The sequence below is a fragment of the Sebastes fasciatus genome, chromosome 11 (genome assembly GCF_043250625.1).
Source record: "Sebastes fasciatus isolate fSebFas1 chromosome 11, fSebFas1.pri, whole genome shotgun sequence".
Lineage (NCBI taxonomy): Eukaryota > Metazoa > Chordata > Actinopteri > Perciformes > Sebastidae > Sebastes > Sebastes fasciatus.
The window spans coordinates 5,696,877-5,712,213 of record NC_133805.1 but is presented as its reverse complement, the minus strand read 5'-3'; the positions used below and the strand labels follow the sequence as shown (position 1 = coordinate 5,712,213).

Below are 15,337 nucleotides of genomic sequence, written 5' to 3'. Positions count from 1 at the left end.
AGGCAGCTGGTATTTCATTGTTCCTCCACAGACTGAAGTGTATGTGCTTGAGATTGTGACTCCAGTTTAGACCCTCGAGACTCTTAAGAGTCCCTGGAGACAAATGCATCCATATCACAGTCATAGGCGAGTAGCGCAGGGAGCTTAATTCCACTTTATTCTAACATCTTTGATCCTCGCAGTGTTGTCAGTAAGGTGTGTGTGTGTGGAAAGAAAACAGAGATTGTATGTGTGTGTGCTCTGCTCACATCTCATTCTCGTAGCAGCTGTTGACAAGAAGAAGCAAATCTGCTCTAAAAGGTTTCTGCATCTTCTAACGAGGTCTTCTAAAAGCTTTGAAAGGCCCGTAGATATTGTTCAGTGAGGAATTTGACTCCTTAAAATAGTCGACGTCTTGATCTCTTTAAGTCCCGACTAAACGTCATTTTTTTTGAGCATCTTCCTTCCTTGATGTTTCCTGTTGAAACAGAAAGAGAACAGCAGCTTTTATTTGATCAGAGGGAGAGAGGAATAGAGGTTTTATTTGATAGCATTTTAACTCACACTGACAGACGTAAAAATTATTTAATTCAGTTTCAGGCTTGTCAAAATAAGAATTGCAAATATGCTGCATTTCATTTTAATTAGGGCTGTCAACGTTAACGTGATAATTAACACAACTTGTGGTTTTTAGGTTGTAGCGGGCTCAGTTTTAAAGCTAGAGTGAAGATGCTGGCATCATATGAGACTAGAAAACCTAATAAATCCATCGGTACCAACCATGTCACACTAGCTTGTCATGAAGGAGGTTAAATAACGCTCCAAACTTACGTTAAATTGTCAACTGTCACGGCCATTTTCAAAGGGGTCCCTTGACCTCTGACCTCAAGATATGTGAATGTAAATGGGTTCTATGGGTACCCACGAGTCTCCCCTTTACAGACATGCCCACTTTATGATAATCACATGCAGTTTGGGGCAAGTCATAGTCAAGTCAGCACACTGACACACTGACAGCTGTTGTTGCCTGTTGGGCTGCAGTTTGCCATGTTATGATTTGAGCATATTGTTTAATGCTAAATGCAGAACCTGTGAGGGTTTCTGGACAATATCTATCATTGTTTTGTAATTAATCGCGATATAATATTTTAATAAATTGACAGCACCTAATTTTAATATATAAAATAATAAAGATATTGTCCAACATTGTTTCATGAAATGCTCTTCTTAGATCTAGACCGATGAAGCGGCCAGGTATCGTTTTAGATGTCGGCCGATAACCAACAAGAAATTGCAGCACAGAAATACCAAACTAGGTTTGACCTAAATTAGAAAACAGTGTCACCATTACATAGTTTGTCCAACAGAGAGCACTCACAAGTTGATTTTTACACTGTGAAATGTCCCACACAGGATATGTTTTGGTCACAATAGAAGAATCTAAGGGATCAAGATTGTTTGTTTCTCATCAGGTTTTTAAAACCCCATCGTCAATATCACTATCTTCCTCAAAAGTCCACTCTTGATTCAGGCTATATAACACTTATTTGCTTTCTTTCCAAGACTGAGATGTTTTAGTTGTTGGTTTTTAAGGGATGTTGTGGAGCTCAGTGTCTCTGGCTGGTTACTATGCAGGTTGCCAGATTCACTTTGTGAGTACAGGTTTGGCTTCAGTCTTTATACGGTGCCTTATCTGCCAAATCAACTCGCTGTGGTTCACCAAGAAAAGCTTCCAGCACAAAACTCTCCCCTAGAACCTCAAATTGTCCTGTTGACTTTTCTGTAAAGATCCAGCGTGTTAATTTGTCAGCTTTAGGTCTGCTAGTAGGTGGGTTTATTTCCAAAGAGGTTTAAGTAGTTCTTTAAAAGCTATTATGATTTGTCTCCTTTAAGTAATATAAGCTTACCATTATGTATCTTTTAACCCTTTTAATGCTGTAAAAATCACAAACATTAGCACCAAACATTTTCCAAAGTCTTTTAAATATCTGAGTGCGTTTTGTGACGCCTCCCAGGCTGCCACTGGTTTCTGTTCACTTCAGGATGCAACGAACAGTGCTGACTTTTAGTTTTGTCATGGTGACATTGTCATTACCGTCCATGTTTGGTCATTGTCTGTGTGTGTGTTGGCATTAACACAACTTGTGAGTGCAGTGCTGTTCTGCAGCCAACTCTTAAATGTGGAACGTCTGAGCTTCTCACCAGCATTTGACACACTTATATGGAATATTTAACAAATCAATTCACACTTCCAGCCTTCATTTTGACAATAAATATGTAGAATTTTTAGCAGTTGAAGCCTGGTTGTGCTGTTCTTCATCCCTAATGATGTGAGCCTCCTTTACAGGAGTCAACATACAGATATGAATTGACTCTCCCCTTCTCTCTCTCGCTCCCCCTCCGTCATTCTCTCTTCCTGTCTCTATCTCAGGCTTTCATCAACACAGCCAAGGAGATCTATGAGAAGATCCAGGAGGGAGTGTTTGATATCAACAACGAGGTGAGACTCCTTCCTCCTCAAACCTCTCCATTCTTCTTCTCTCTCTCTTTTTTTTTTAAAGGCCGTCTTCTCCTCTCTCTCTTCCAGTCTTTATCCTCCTCTTTCTCTTTGGTGTAGTTTTCCAGCAGTGTGTGTGGTTTGCCACGCTCCCTCTCTCCTCAAAGAGAGGGGGGAAAAAACCCTCTTCTCCGCTTCCTCTGACTCCAGCCAAGCAAAACTCCCTACGTTCCTCCTCTCCCCTGCTCTATTTTCCACTCTCTCCTTCTCTCTCTCTCTCTCTCTCTCTCTCTCTCTCTCTCTCTCTCCCTCTCTCCCTCTCCCTCTCTCCCTCTCTCTCTCTCCCTCTCTCTCTCGGCATCTTGCCAGCTCATAAATTCCTCACATCCCACAAGGTCTCAGTCATTCGGCAAGAAAACAAACACTCAGCCAGCCAGTCTGTAAGCTTCCTATCCAGCCAGTCAGTCAGTTTGCTATCCAGTCAACCAGATGGTTATCGTCTCAGCGGAACAGTTATCCAGGCAGGAAAGTCAAGACACTAAGCCTGTCAGCAAGTATGCACTCGTCAGCAAGTGTTAGTCATACTGTACTACATCCACATGAAAATTGCAAAAACTAGGGCTGGGACGATGCACCTATCTCCTGATTCAATACTATCACGATACTTGGGTGCCGATTCGATATGTATTTTGATTTTTAAGTATTGCGACTCGATATCACGATTAATAGTCAGTTCTCCCGTCAGCCCCGTTCTCTTTATCCATCCATGGTCAGCTCCATCGGGGCCGTTTGAATGCATTTAACATAAATGTCAGTATATGGGTGCTCTACAGTCGTAGCGTCGGCCGGTTTGACCACGGAGATGAGAGCGACGGCCGGCTTGACCGCCACGTTACCGCGATACGATAACGTTCCCTGTCCGTGACAGAGTCAGCATGCAGCTTTAGCCGTGATGTCTTGCTCTGTTTTTCCTGGTAATCTGTGAAATCCCAAGTGTTTCCATCCTTTACTGGATGTGTAGTGTTTACCACGCTGGATTTAACATGTGAGGGTGCAGGTCGGATCCACGCAGACCCTCTGTAGTTTTCTTCTTTATCGTTTCGGCTCGCTGCGGTTTGTTTTGGTTGACGGATACGGAACAGATATGACGTCACGTTACTCAGACTACAACAATAAAAGCGGTAACTTCCTTCTGCCTCCGCATAGACTCAAATGGAGCAAATATATCGATTCTGGGATTAAAAAATCTATTTAAAAATTAAAAAAGATATATTGCGATACATAGGTGAATCAATTTCCTAGCCCACCCTACCAAAAACACAGTTTATGTGGAAGAGCGACCACGCTTTCAGGTCGGTTTCATAAAGATCTCCTTCCACACAGAAATGCTTAAACAATTGGAAAAAAGGCTGAATCTCTTCTTTGTCGTCCTGTTTCGGTCAGCAAAAAACCAAGCTGCACATCACAGATAACATCTGGTAAAATCTCTGTTGTCATTAAACACATTTCCCTGTATCAACTGAACAAGCATAGATTAGTGCTCACAGTGCTACCTGTTGACCAGGCAAACTGTGTGTACTGCTGCTGCCGCATTGAGATGTTGATCAAATGAATATCTTATGATTGATGTCTGACAAAATGAATACACATCACTGACAATCCTCCCTGTATTGTGTGATCAGCTGTACTGATTTAAAAATCAAAAATGATACTTGAGTGTCCATGAAGGCCCGCTTGATATCCATTTTTTCATTTACCAATGTGTGAACATGTTTGCGTACGTCCATGTGCAGCCCAAAGTGACTGCGCTGACTACACGTGTGCAACACGTCCTCATAGGCAGACTCCCCCGTGTGTTATAAACAGAACCGTGTTGCACAACTACTGTCCGTGTCCTTGACTCGCCGTCTGTGTCCAGTACACTTCCGTCCTGCAAATATCCGCTCCGTCTCCATTCGCTTCAGTTGAGGCCTACATGACAGCAGGAGCGTGCATTTCCTGTTTTGGTGTGAGCTCCAGCCGGTTCCTGCAGACTCAGGGGCCAAAACTTTGACTGTGCGGATGTGCACGTTCAACAATAAAACAAGTTGATGCACTTTAATCGGTTCATTTCGGTCAATTTGAAAATGGCCAAGACGGTTTTAAGTTTGGATTTTGGAGTGTTATTTAGCCTTCTTCCTGACATGCTAGTATGACATGGTTGGTACCAATGGATTCCTTAGGTTTTCTAGTTTCATATGATACCAGTATCTTCACTCTGGCTTTAAAACTGAGCCCGCTACAACCTAAAACTCATAAGTTGCGTTAAAGAAATTAGCGGCGTTAAAACAAATTTGCGTGAACGAGTTATTATCACGTTAACTTTGACAGCCCTAAGTTATAGCTAATTATTACGCGGACCCCCTGACAGAGTGCCACGGACCCCACTTTAAGAATCACTGCTCTTAATCTGGGCATAGCCTGTTTCTGGCCCGGATTTTGAGCCGCACAACTCATTTTAGAGTCTGACCGAATTTCAGCTTCTTCGGGCGTCATTAGTTGTGCAGTGTACAGGGGGGGACCGAGGACCGATTAACTCCTCCCGACCGGCCGTCAGATGGTCGGATGAACCAGTTGAAGCAGAGCCACGAGCCGATTCCCCAACGTCAGCATCTTTTTTCTCCTCTTTTTACAGTAATCAGAGCGTAGCTATCAAGATAACAATGTAGGCTACAATAGATATAGCTAGTATCATATAGTAGCAATCTTTATTGACAACTGTCAACAGCCAGAACGGCCCGCAGGAGCCGATGGCCACGTTTTTTTGTCTATTTTACACGTACATTTTGACGTACTTTACATCACAGACGATCTACTCGTACAGTAGGAGTAGGAAGTACACAACAATCTGTTTGCCCATCTCTAGATAACCATCCAGTCATCCAGATGGTTCTTCTTGAGGAAACTCTTAACCGCGTCGTAAATCGTGACGTAAACGATGACACAGCCCTCGTGCAGCCTGAAACATATGAGCCAACAAACATGTGTGAACACGTCCGTGAATGCAGACAGCCAATATACTATATAAACAGAACAGTGTGTGTGAAGTATATGTGGCCCTTTAGCCAGCCAGCAAGTCCAAATGTTAACCAGACAGGACTGCAGCCAGCCAGCCAGCCAGCCAGCCAGCCAGCCAGCGAGTGTTTTTGTTATTAGTAACAGTGAGACGGAGTAAAGGCAAGCCGGCCAGCCAAACCACATCAGCTGACTGGCTGAGAGAGAGAGAGGGAAGCCCCACCAGAAATGTTGGCAGCCACTATGAGAAAACACTCACACACACTTACTCACTCACACACACACACACACACACACACACACACACACACACACACACACACACACACACACACACACATGGCCTTAGCTCAATAAATGTGATTTAAAGGCATACAGTGTTTCCCAGAGGCACTACTGCTACTGAGTGTAGGAGGGGGAGTTACACTGAGAGGGAGAGAGATAAATATATACAGAGGGAGGGAGAGAGAGAGCGATGATGAAACACAGAGGGAAAGTGAGCTCTACTACAGCACACACAGGGAGAGGAAGAGAGCTCCAGTGGAAGGGATGAGAGAGAGATGAAAGAGCTGTATCTCTCTACCTCCCACCTGCCTCTCTCTCTCTCTCTCTCTCTCTCTCTCTCTCTCTCTCTCTCTCTCTCTCTCTCTCTCTCTCTCTCTCTCTCTCTCTCTCTCTCTCTTCTTTTAGAAGTGCTTTTCTTTTTTTCCTCCCCATGTCCTTGAGTGCTGCTGGTGATTCCCTGTGCTTTTGTGCGACGCAGCAGCACCTGTTGCTTCCTCTATGATGTGATCTAATAGGAGCACCTGCAGGCGCTGTGCAATGTTAAAGGGATAGTTCTGATTTTCTGAAGTGGGGTTGTACGAGGTACTTCTAGATACTAGTCGGTGTATTACCTACAGTAGATGGCGGTCGGCACGCCTCTAGTTTGGAGGAACAAATGTTAGCTTTCTGCTAACGTTATGATACTGATTTTGGGACAGTGACACCGCTGGATAGCTAGCTAGTTCTGTTGTTAAACATACTGTCACATTATTGTTTATCAACCGTACACAATGTTAATGACTTTGAATCGTGCTAACATAATGTTAACTTTATACTAGCGTTGCGCTAATCAAGATTTCGTGAAGATATTGATTTTGGAACAATGACACGTCTGGATAGCTAGCTAGTTTTGTTGTTAAACACACTGTCAAATTACATTTCTATAGTCAACCGTATGTAATATTATTGACTTTGAATCTGCTAGTATAACGTTAGCTTTATGGCTCATAGCTGAGCCAAAGCTAAGCGGACTAGAAATATCTCCCGTCGCCATTATTGGTCTTATTTTTTTTTCTTTGGCAAGTGACCATGGTGTAAACGGGATAATACCCTTCAAGGTGGACATAATCAGGAATTAATTGAATTTGCTGAGGCAACCGTCTGATGGGAGTAAAGCAATGTACTGCTGTGGACGGGGGATTTTAGACACCTAAACAAATCAATCAGTTTAAGTGTACGCTATATTTACCTTCAGACAGCCCGTTCTGACGGGGAACTGAAGCCGTTATCTATGATCTCTTCAAAGCCACCAGACTCCTTTGACAAAAACAGTCATTTTACCTCTCAGAACACAGGATGTGTGACGGTGTGGACATTTTCCCACCGGTTAATAAACTCGTGACAACTCCGGTGTTACCGATTACACCGGACATTTTACAATTTTACTTTATTTACTTTTATTTTTACTTTTATTTTCAACACCCGAGTTGTCACGAGTTTATAACCGGTGGGAAGATTTCCTCACCGTCACATCCCAATTTGTGACTAAAAACTGTGACTTCAGACACGCAGTCTTTAGATGTGAAAGGGTGTCAGACTTTAGTCTTTTCAAAGTCTCCTAGTGTACGGTGGGAACATTGTAGCAGAGACATTTCATTATACTTGACTGAGATCTTTGCCTGATGTTTGTTCGTTAATTCTAACCTCATTTCTATCTCCTTTTAATCGTCTTTGTCTTTGTCTCCACTCAGGCTAATGGTATTAAGATCGGACCCCAGCATCCTACCACCAACTCCACACTGTCCGGTAGCCAGGGAGGCCAACAGGCTGGAGGGGGCTGCTGCTGAAGCCCCAAAACACTCCTCCTTCTCCTCCTCCTCCTCCTCATCCTTCTCTTCCTCCTCCTCCTCCAAACCCCCTATCCTTCCTCCTCCTCTTCCTCCTCGCCCTCTCCGACTCTCCCTTGCGTTTCTACAGAACTGTCCAGGCTCACTAACAGTTTGTTAACCTCTCTCTCTCTCTCTCTCTCTCTCTCTCTCTCTCTCTCTCTCTCTCTCTCTCTCTCTCTCTCTCTCTCTCTCTCTCTCTCTCTCTCTCTCTCTCTCTCTCTCTCTCTCTCTACCGCTCCATTCTTTCATCCATCCATCCCTCCCTCCTTCCCTCTCTTGTCTCTTTACCTAACCTGAAGGGTTTAGGAGCTGCGTCCCCATAAATCAACCTACAGTCTTACAAGGACAGAGTCAGCTCCACCTGCAGGTTTAGCCTCTAAATTCTGAAGGTTTTTTTTGTTAGATAAATGGATTTTTATCTTTTTATTTAAAACAAGTTGTAAAGTGAAGAAATCTATTCTGGCACTTTAATTGACACACTCCTCTTAATTCATGAGGATGTTGTTGGGATATTACAGTACCTCAGAATCATAAGAAAAGCTGCAGTGTATCTTCAGTAACGACGAGGTTGTGGGTAGAGATTAAACTCTTAACGACTGACTGTATGGAATACAAACCAATGCTCTGTGTTGTGTCTATACACACACATCCGTACACGCTTTACAGGAAAACGACGCCGCACGTCGATAGCATGTCGACATGTTTCCACATGTTGAGTTCAGTTTTTCATGCTGTGCCTGTGTGTGTGTGTGTGTGTGTGTGTGTATAGGGACGATATAGGTATTCCAGTATGTCAAGTTTGTGTAGGAGCCACATTCGAGTCACTCTGAATCTTCTGTCCATAAAAACAAAAGTGCAAATGATGATGTTATTTTGTGCTTCCTTTCCCTGATTTCCGTCATGTGATTTCTCTCTCTGTCTTTGTGTCCTTCTTTGTTGATTTGTATTTAATGAACACTACAAACTGGTTGTGGCTTAAAAAAATAAAAAGTGTTTTAAATTGTCTGGAGAGAGAATAAAAGACCAAACTGTTGAGTGTGAAACTGGATCCTTTTGGGTGGAAGTTAAAGAAACGTTAAGGGATATTGAGAGCAGCGGCCGCCATTATGAAGTTAAGAGGAAAAATAGATTGGAGACTTTTTTTTTTGTTAACTATATTTATCCGGCACGTTTCTGTGTATATATGGCTCTTTAGGTTTCTGTAGCTTTTTTTTTTTTTTAGCTTGTTTAAAGTGAAGCTTGGCGTGTTGTTGTTGTGGTATTTCTCTACCAGGGCTGCGGAAAAGACACCTCCGAGCAGCTTCTTTCTTTTTTTTAGCATTTTTAACAATTCTCATTTAAACCCAACGGCACCGAGCCGCCCTGTTCCGTTCGGGGCCCGGTAGTGGTGCCCTTTCTTTTAAATGACAAGTATGAATGATAACAGGCTGTTAACAGGGCCCGCGTAGAGGCATTGGAAGTCCCTGGTGGAGAACAGACTCCAACCGAAAATGTCAAGGCGTCTCGCTTCTAAGCAAGCAAAACATTTTCCACCATGAATTAGCTGGCAGATATATAATGTATACTGTTTAGAGCTTGATCGATGACTGCTGCAATGTTTTTCTTTTGTTTTTTTTTGCTTTGAGATCCCCCCCGATGTAATACGCACCTTTTTACTGTTCTGATCATATTTTACTACTTCGGTTACTTATCGTTCACCCCTCTCCTCCTCTCATCCCCACCTCTCTTTCTCAGACTGTGTGGTAACATTCGCTCTGTATTTTTTAATGCCAAATTATTATGTTTACCTGTGTTGTCCACAAAAACAAAAGAAAAGAAGCCCCTATAATCTGTCCTGAAATCAGCTGCCTGCCTTAACTCCACCCCTGCCCCCCCCTCCTCTGAGAGAGATTTGGACAGCTGCTAAAAGACATCACCTTTATCTGCAGATAGGCGTTCTACCACTAACTAGCTAGTCGACGATGCATTACACATGCAGAGATGCTCACTGTAAAGTCACAGACCTAGTTTGGATTTGAATTGGGGCATTTGAAATGAATCCAAACCCACATGTTAAAAATTTTTTTCTTCCCCCCCCCCCCATCCCCCTTCATGCGCACACACACCCAGCTTGCATACATGCATATGATGCATACATATATTTCTGTTTATCTAACTTTTATCCTCTCCAGGCTAACTGTATAACTGTAGGGAGTTTTGGGGGTTTCACAGCAGTGCGAGTGAATCCTCTCATTTCTTTGTTTTTTTTTTTATTCCTAAATATATTCAGACAGTTATTAATCTTATTCCGATGATGATGATTATTCTTTGTAAAGCAAAATGTAGTGTGTGCGTGTGTGTGCGCGTGTGTGGACCCAGAGGGCTTACAGGGGGGGAGGATCAAGCCAAACCTGATGCATCTATCTATCTGTCTATCTATGGATCGATCTAGCTATCTTTATCTATGTGGCCCTCCTCCTCTCTCCGCTCTTCTTCCTGCCTCTCCTCCTCCTCCTCCTCCCCGCCCTCAACGTTATTTGCTGTGTTTGTTCTTTGGAAAAAACAAAACTTAAAAAAAAGAAAAAATGAAAATGCTATCACAATAAACTATAATAAAACATTCTAAACTCTAAAACATGTCATTTTGATGGTTAATGTGGAGATGGAAAAATACAGTGTTTGAAACAAAAACCAAACAAATGTTCTGTCTTTCTGTGTTTTGCCACCCGGCCCATGCTGACTTCTCGGTGTGTACGAGTGAATCAATCATAATGGGTCCGCATGCTGTTTCACTCTATCTGATTTATCCATTAAAATGAGCAGGGAGGGACTCGTGCGCTCTTGAATCGGTGCCATTCGACCTTCAGCAGTCATGGAGATTGTATTCCCTGATGAAGGTCAGCCAGACTGAGAGCCTGCTTAATGAATGAAACATTTTTTAACTCATATGTAGTCAGGGAGGGTTTACATGTTCAGTGTATGTGCATGAGCTTTCCAGCAATGCCCTACATCAAATGCCTTACATTTGCAGGTAAAATGCCACGTTTTTGGGACATCAGTGTCTGTGAACGTGTCGCGTTTCCAGACCATTCAAAATGTGGTGGAGGGGCGCATGTTATTTTAGGGGTATATCAAATATATTGAAATGTAATGTTACATACTACTACCACCACCTCTATAGATTTGGTTCTCCAAAAGACACATATAACAACTAGAATGGCACTCGGAGAGCGCAGACCTCCGTCACGGTGCCCAACTTTAAAAACGGCTCACAGCCGGCGGTACCGTGAGGTGGTCGGCTTATTATTAACACGGTGTGTTTCCGTGTAACGTATCGCCGGATGCCTCTCTCATTCAGCAGCCTTGTTATGTCTGTATAACGTTACACTACGTTGTCTCTCATCCCGTCATCTACTTATTTGTTCATTTGTTACGTCTATGCAGAAAATGACGAAGGGTGCCCACCAGCATTATTATTATTATTATTATTAATGTTTTGTTTTGTTGACCAGTGCCCCCCCAGAAGGTGCCGCCCTATAGGCGACCGCCTATATGGCCTATATGCCTTAAACCAGCCCTAAGTGAGTCCCATATTCAAAGAGCTGCTTACGTAAAGTATAGAATTACTATCAAAAACTTTGATCTTTATGTGTCAAAAATATAAATGTATTCATCATGCAGACTGTGCCCTTTCAGGGTGTTATATTTTATACATTATTTAAATAACTATTTAAATGATTCATGCATTAACTCGTAAGCAGCATTTTAACCGGCTTTAACCAGCTTGCTGAGGTAAATCTATAACAGTGTTTGATATTTGATAAACTGATCACATGTTTTCTAAAACATTTGTAAGGTAACTAGTAATAGCTGTCAGATAAATGTAGAGAAATGCAGTATTTCCCATTGAACTGTAGTGGAGTAGAAGTATGGGAATTCATATTTGACTAAATGCGTAAACAGGAGACTACAAAGCTGGAAAATATGTATCAAAATTCTGCAAAACTGCAATCATCTACATTTAAAATACTTTTTTTCTACCTTGAGAAACCAGTCCTTCCACCGTTAGCAAACACAGTATATCAAAGGCTATATGTCAGGGTATATATATATATATATATATATATATATATATATACACGGTGCTTTACAGTCAGATAGAGCCTTTTTGTTAATGCAGTCTAGACTCGTCACATCTGCACTTTCAACTTCATAATCTCTGATAACATAACTTGGGACTACAGTAAAAGCAGACACGATGTTCACGGTGATGGATTCCCTGAAACTCGAGCGAGTTTCAAGTCTCTGCATGTTGATTTTCAAAACATAACTGAAATGAGCTGAAACCAGGGGCTGTGTGAGCGGGGGGGAAATATGCTCAGAAAATCTCTGGAAGAAATAGAAAAACGTGGGTTGAGTGAGGGGAGAGGTTTAACTCGCTTTAAACTGCCTCATGAGGAATTGCAGGCAGTGGTGTGGTGGGAGGATATACGCAGGTATACCAAGTACACACCACTTTTTCTGGCAGTGTACAGTATAACAGCCAAAAAGCCATTGGAATATATAGGAGATTATACCTACTTCCTCCTCGGTAACCATCTCTACTGAGGAGTGCACCCACCTTTTCAACGACCACTACACCAGAGGTTTTCAAACTTTTTGGGGCCCCCTTATAGGACCCCCTTTAAGATTAAGCGCTTACGACCATTTGTACTCTTGAAACTATTTGTATTCTAATACTTTTCAACCTAAATACTTCAGACCTGTTTGATAGCGATGAACAGAAACGCATTTGAATCATGTTAAGATAACATGAGATGACCTTTTATTAGTCCCACAGCGGGGGGGATTTTGGTAATATTATTGAATGTTAATGCCACTTATAAACCTTTAAACAGAGGGTGATTTTATTCAAATTGCATTTGGACTCAACTTGACAGCATTTATATTCTACATTTCAAGTAATTCATCTTTCAAAAACAGTAGCAAGACAGATATTTAAACAGTCTAAAGCTGACTTTTTGTAATCTTATGCTGTGTGTCACAATCATATCAGAGTTTCTAACGTGGTTGGGAGTAATGGACACTTGTTTTATTGGCGCAAATGGTCCGCCATCTGTAGATATGTACTTTTTAATGATACAGCACAATTTAATAATTTATAAACTAATTATGTTGCGGACCCTCTGACAAGAGATCCACGGGGCCCTGGCCGGTCCCCGGACCTCACTTTGAGAATCACTGGGTTAAGGCAACAAACTTTATAAGAAGACTAACGTTTTGATGCCGAGTGCGTCTTCATCAGAGTCCATCACAATGCAACTCGACTTGATTGACGTGACTGTATAGATCAGGGTGTGTTATGCTGGTGAGCTTTCTAACGCTACACCTCCAGATTTATAATTTTCACACTTGTAGTTTTCACACTCAACCGACGCTGACTCAAGTGACATCACTTGAGGGCATTTATCAGATTTCACTCAGCTCCCTCAGGGAGACTCAAAAGGCTTTATACGACTTTGTCACATATGCAGTCGTACTCCCCAACACCTAGAAACACACTTTGATGTGAACAATCAGTGGAGTTCCCCTTTAAAACAACACTTACATGCACGAAAAAATGTGAACCTGTCCTTTAATTAAAAGGAACAGTGTGTTGCATACAGGGCGATTTATTGGGAGAAATGGAATATAATATTCATAACTATGTTTTCTGTAGTGTATAATATAATTTATAATAATTATTGATTTATTTTTTCATTCATAACTATTTATCTAAATATTAGATAAATAAATAGGATGATTTTATTCTATTTTAGCTTTCTGAGCGAGATTCGCAGCGGAGAATACTTGGCATATATCGCCCCAAAAACGCTTCACCAGAGTTTAATTACAAAATTCTACACAAAAGTATAAGTAATAGTCTTATATATACTCACATCCAACATTAATGGGTTTATTTATTCTTAACTGTATTTATCTAAACATTAGATAAATAAATAGGATGATTTTATTCTATATATATATATATATATATATATATACACACATATATATACTTATATATATACATATATATACATATATATATAATATATAATATATATGTATACATATATATAATTAGTATATATATGTATATATATAGAATAAAATAGAATAAAATCATCCCATTTATTTATCTAATATTTAGATATATATATATATAAAAATATATGTATGTATATATATATATATATATATATATATATAAAAATATATATATATATATATATATATATATATATATATAAAAATATATGTATGTATATATATATATATATATATATATATACGTATATATATATATACGTATATATATATATATGTATATATATATATGTATATATATATATATATACATATATATATATATAAAAATATTTTATTTTTATTTTTTTTTCCAATCCCCCCATTGAGAACTCTCCCAGAGAGAGCGCGCGTCACACGGACACGGCGGGGTCAGTGACCGCGCACGCCGCCCTGTCTGTTTATCTCGATGAGATCCTCGGGAGCGCGCCCCCCCTTGGCCGAGGAAGGTGAGCGAGTGTCTGGAGGGAGGAACTCTGGAGCAGCGAGAGAGAGCAGAGAGCCGGAGAGCCAGAGAGCAGCAGAGAGGAGAGGGATCGATCGGATTAAACTCCATTTGAGTGAAATTAACACAAAGGAGGAGAAGAAGAAGAAGCAACGCGCACTAGACGGCGAGGTCGAGCATGCGAGACACGCCGAAAGAGAAATGTTTCATGAATAACAAACTTTTTATTTATATTTCAAGCGGAAAGAAAAAGGAACAAACAGTGGATTTTTTTTTTTTTTTCAAGCCAAGCGGAGATACTAACCTCGCTGATCTGATAGAAAGACCCGAAGTGACCGAGCTTGTTGGGTAAGCTAATAACCTTAATAATGAGTATTTATTTTAAAATGTTATCCAGCCGAATTCAACACCAATATGAGGGCTTTATAATACACCACTTATCCTGATTTAAACCCGTTTATATTTTACATAAATACTAAGTTTTCCATACTTTTTTTTCAAACCAAGCGGAGATACTAAATCTCCACTAACGAGGAGCTGATCTCATACATAAAGCCCCGAAGTGACCGAGCTTATTGGGAAAGCTAACAACCTTTAAAATGAGTGAATTTAAAATGTTATCCAGCCGAATTCAACACAAACATGAGGGCTTTATAGTGCACCACTTATCCTGATTTAAAACCGTGTATTATCTACCTAAATACTAAGTTTTCCATACTTTTTTCGGAGATACTAAACCTCCATGCACACTCGTTGATCTCATACAAAAAGCCCCGAAGTGACCGAGCTTGTTGGGCAAGCTAACAACCTTTTTGAAAACAATTTTTAAAATGTTATCCAGCCGAATTCAACACAAATAAGAGGGCTTTATAGTGCACCACTTATCCTGATTTAAAACGGTTTAAAATCTACCTAAATAATAAGTTTTCCATACTTTTTTCGGAGATAATATACCTCGTTGATCTGATATGAAGCCCCGAAGTGACCGAGCTTATTAGGTAAGCTAACAACCTTTTTGACAACAATTTTTAAAATGTTATCCAGCCGAATTCAACACAAATAAGAGGGCTTTATAATACACCACTTATCTTGATTTAAAAC

At 40.8% G+C, this 15,337-nt stretch overlaps 2 protein-coding genes across 4 annotated transcripts in view; both read left to right on the top strand.

Annotated features, from left to right (window-relative positions):
- Positions 1–7,711, top strand: part of rab2a (RAB2A, member RAS oncogene family) — a 31,366-nt gene extending 23,655 nt beyond the window's left edge. The window contains exons 7-8 of the mRNA XM_074650170.1: positions 2,411–2,479; positions 7,546–7,711. Coding sequence (XP_074506271.1) covers positions 2,411–2,479; positions 7,546–7,641 — 165 coding nt within the window. The 3' untranslated portion in view covers positions 7,642–7,711. The remainder of the gene's footprint in view (positions 1–2,410; positions 2,480–7,545) is intronic.
- Positions 7,712–14,263: 6,552 nt separating this feature from the next.
- The window catches only part of chd7 (chromodomain helicase DNA binding protein 7), a 101,041-nt gene continuing 99,967 nt past the window's right edge, over positions 14,264–15,337 (top strand). For 2 of the 3 annotated variants that reach the window (XM_074650174.1, XM_074650171.1), the window contains exon 1: positions 14,264–14,584. The gene's annotated coding sequence lies outside the window, so the exon portion shown is untranslated. Of the gene's footprint in view, positions 14,585–15,003; positions 15,032–15,337 lie in introns of those variants that run through there. The other variant, XM_074650172.1, reaches the window with a different exon arrangement.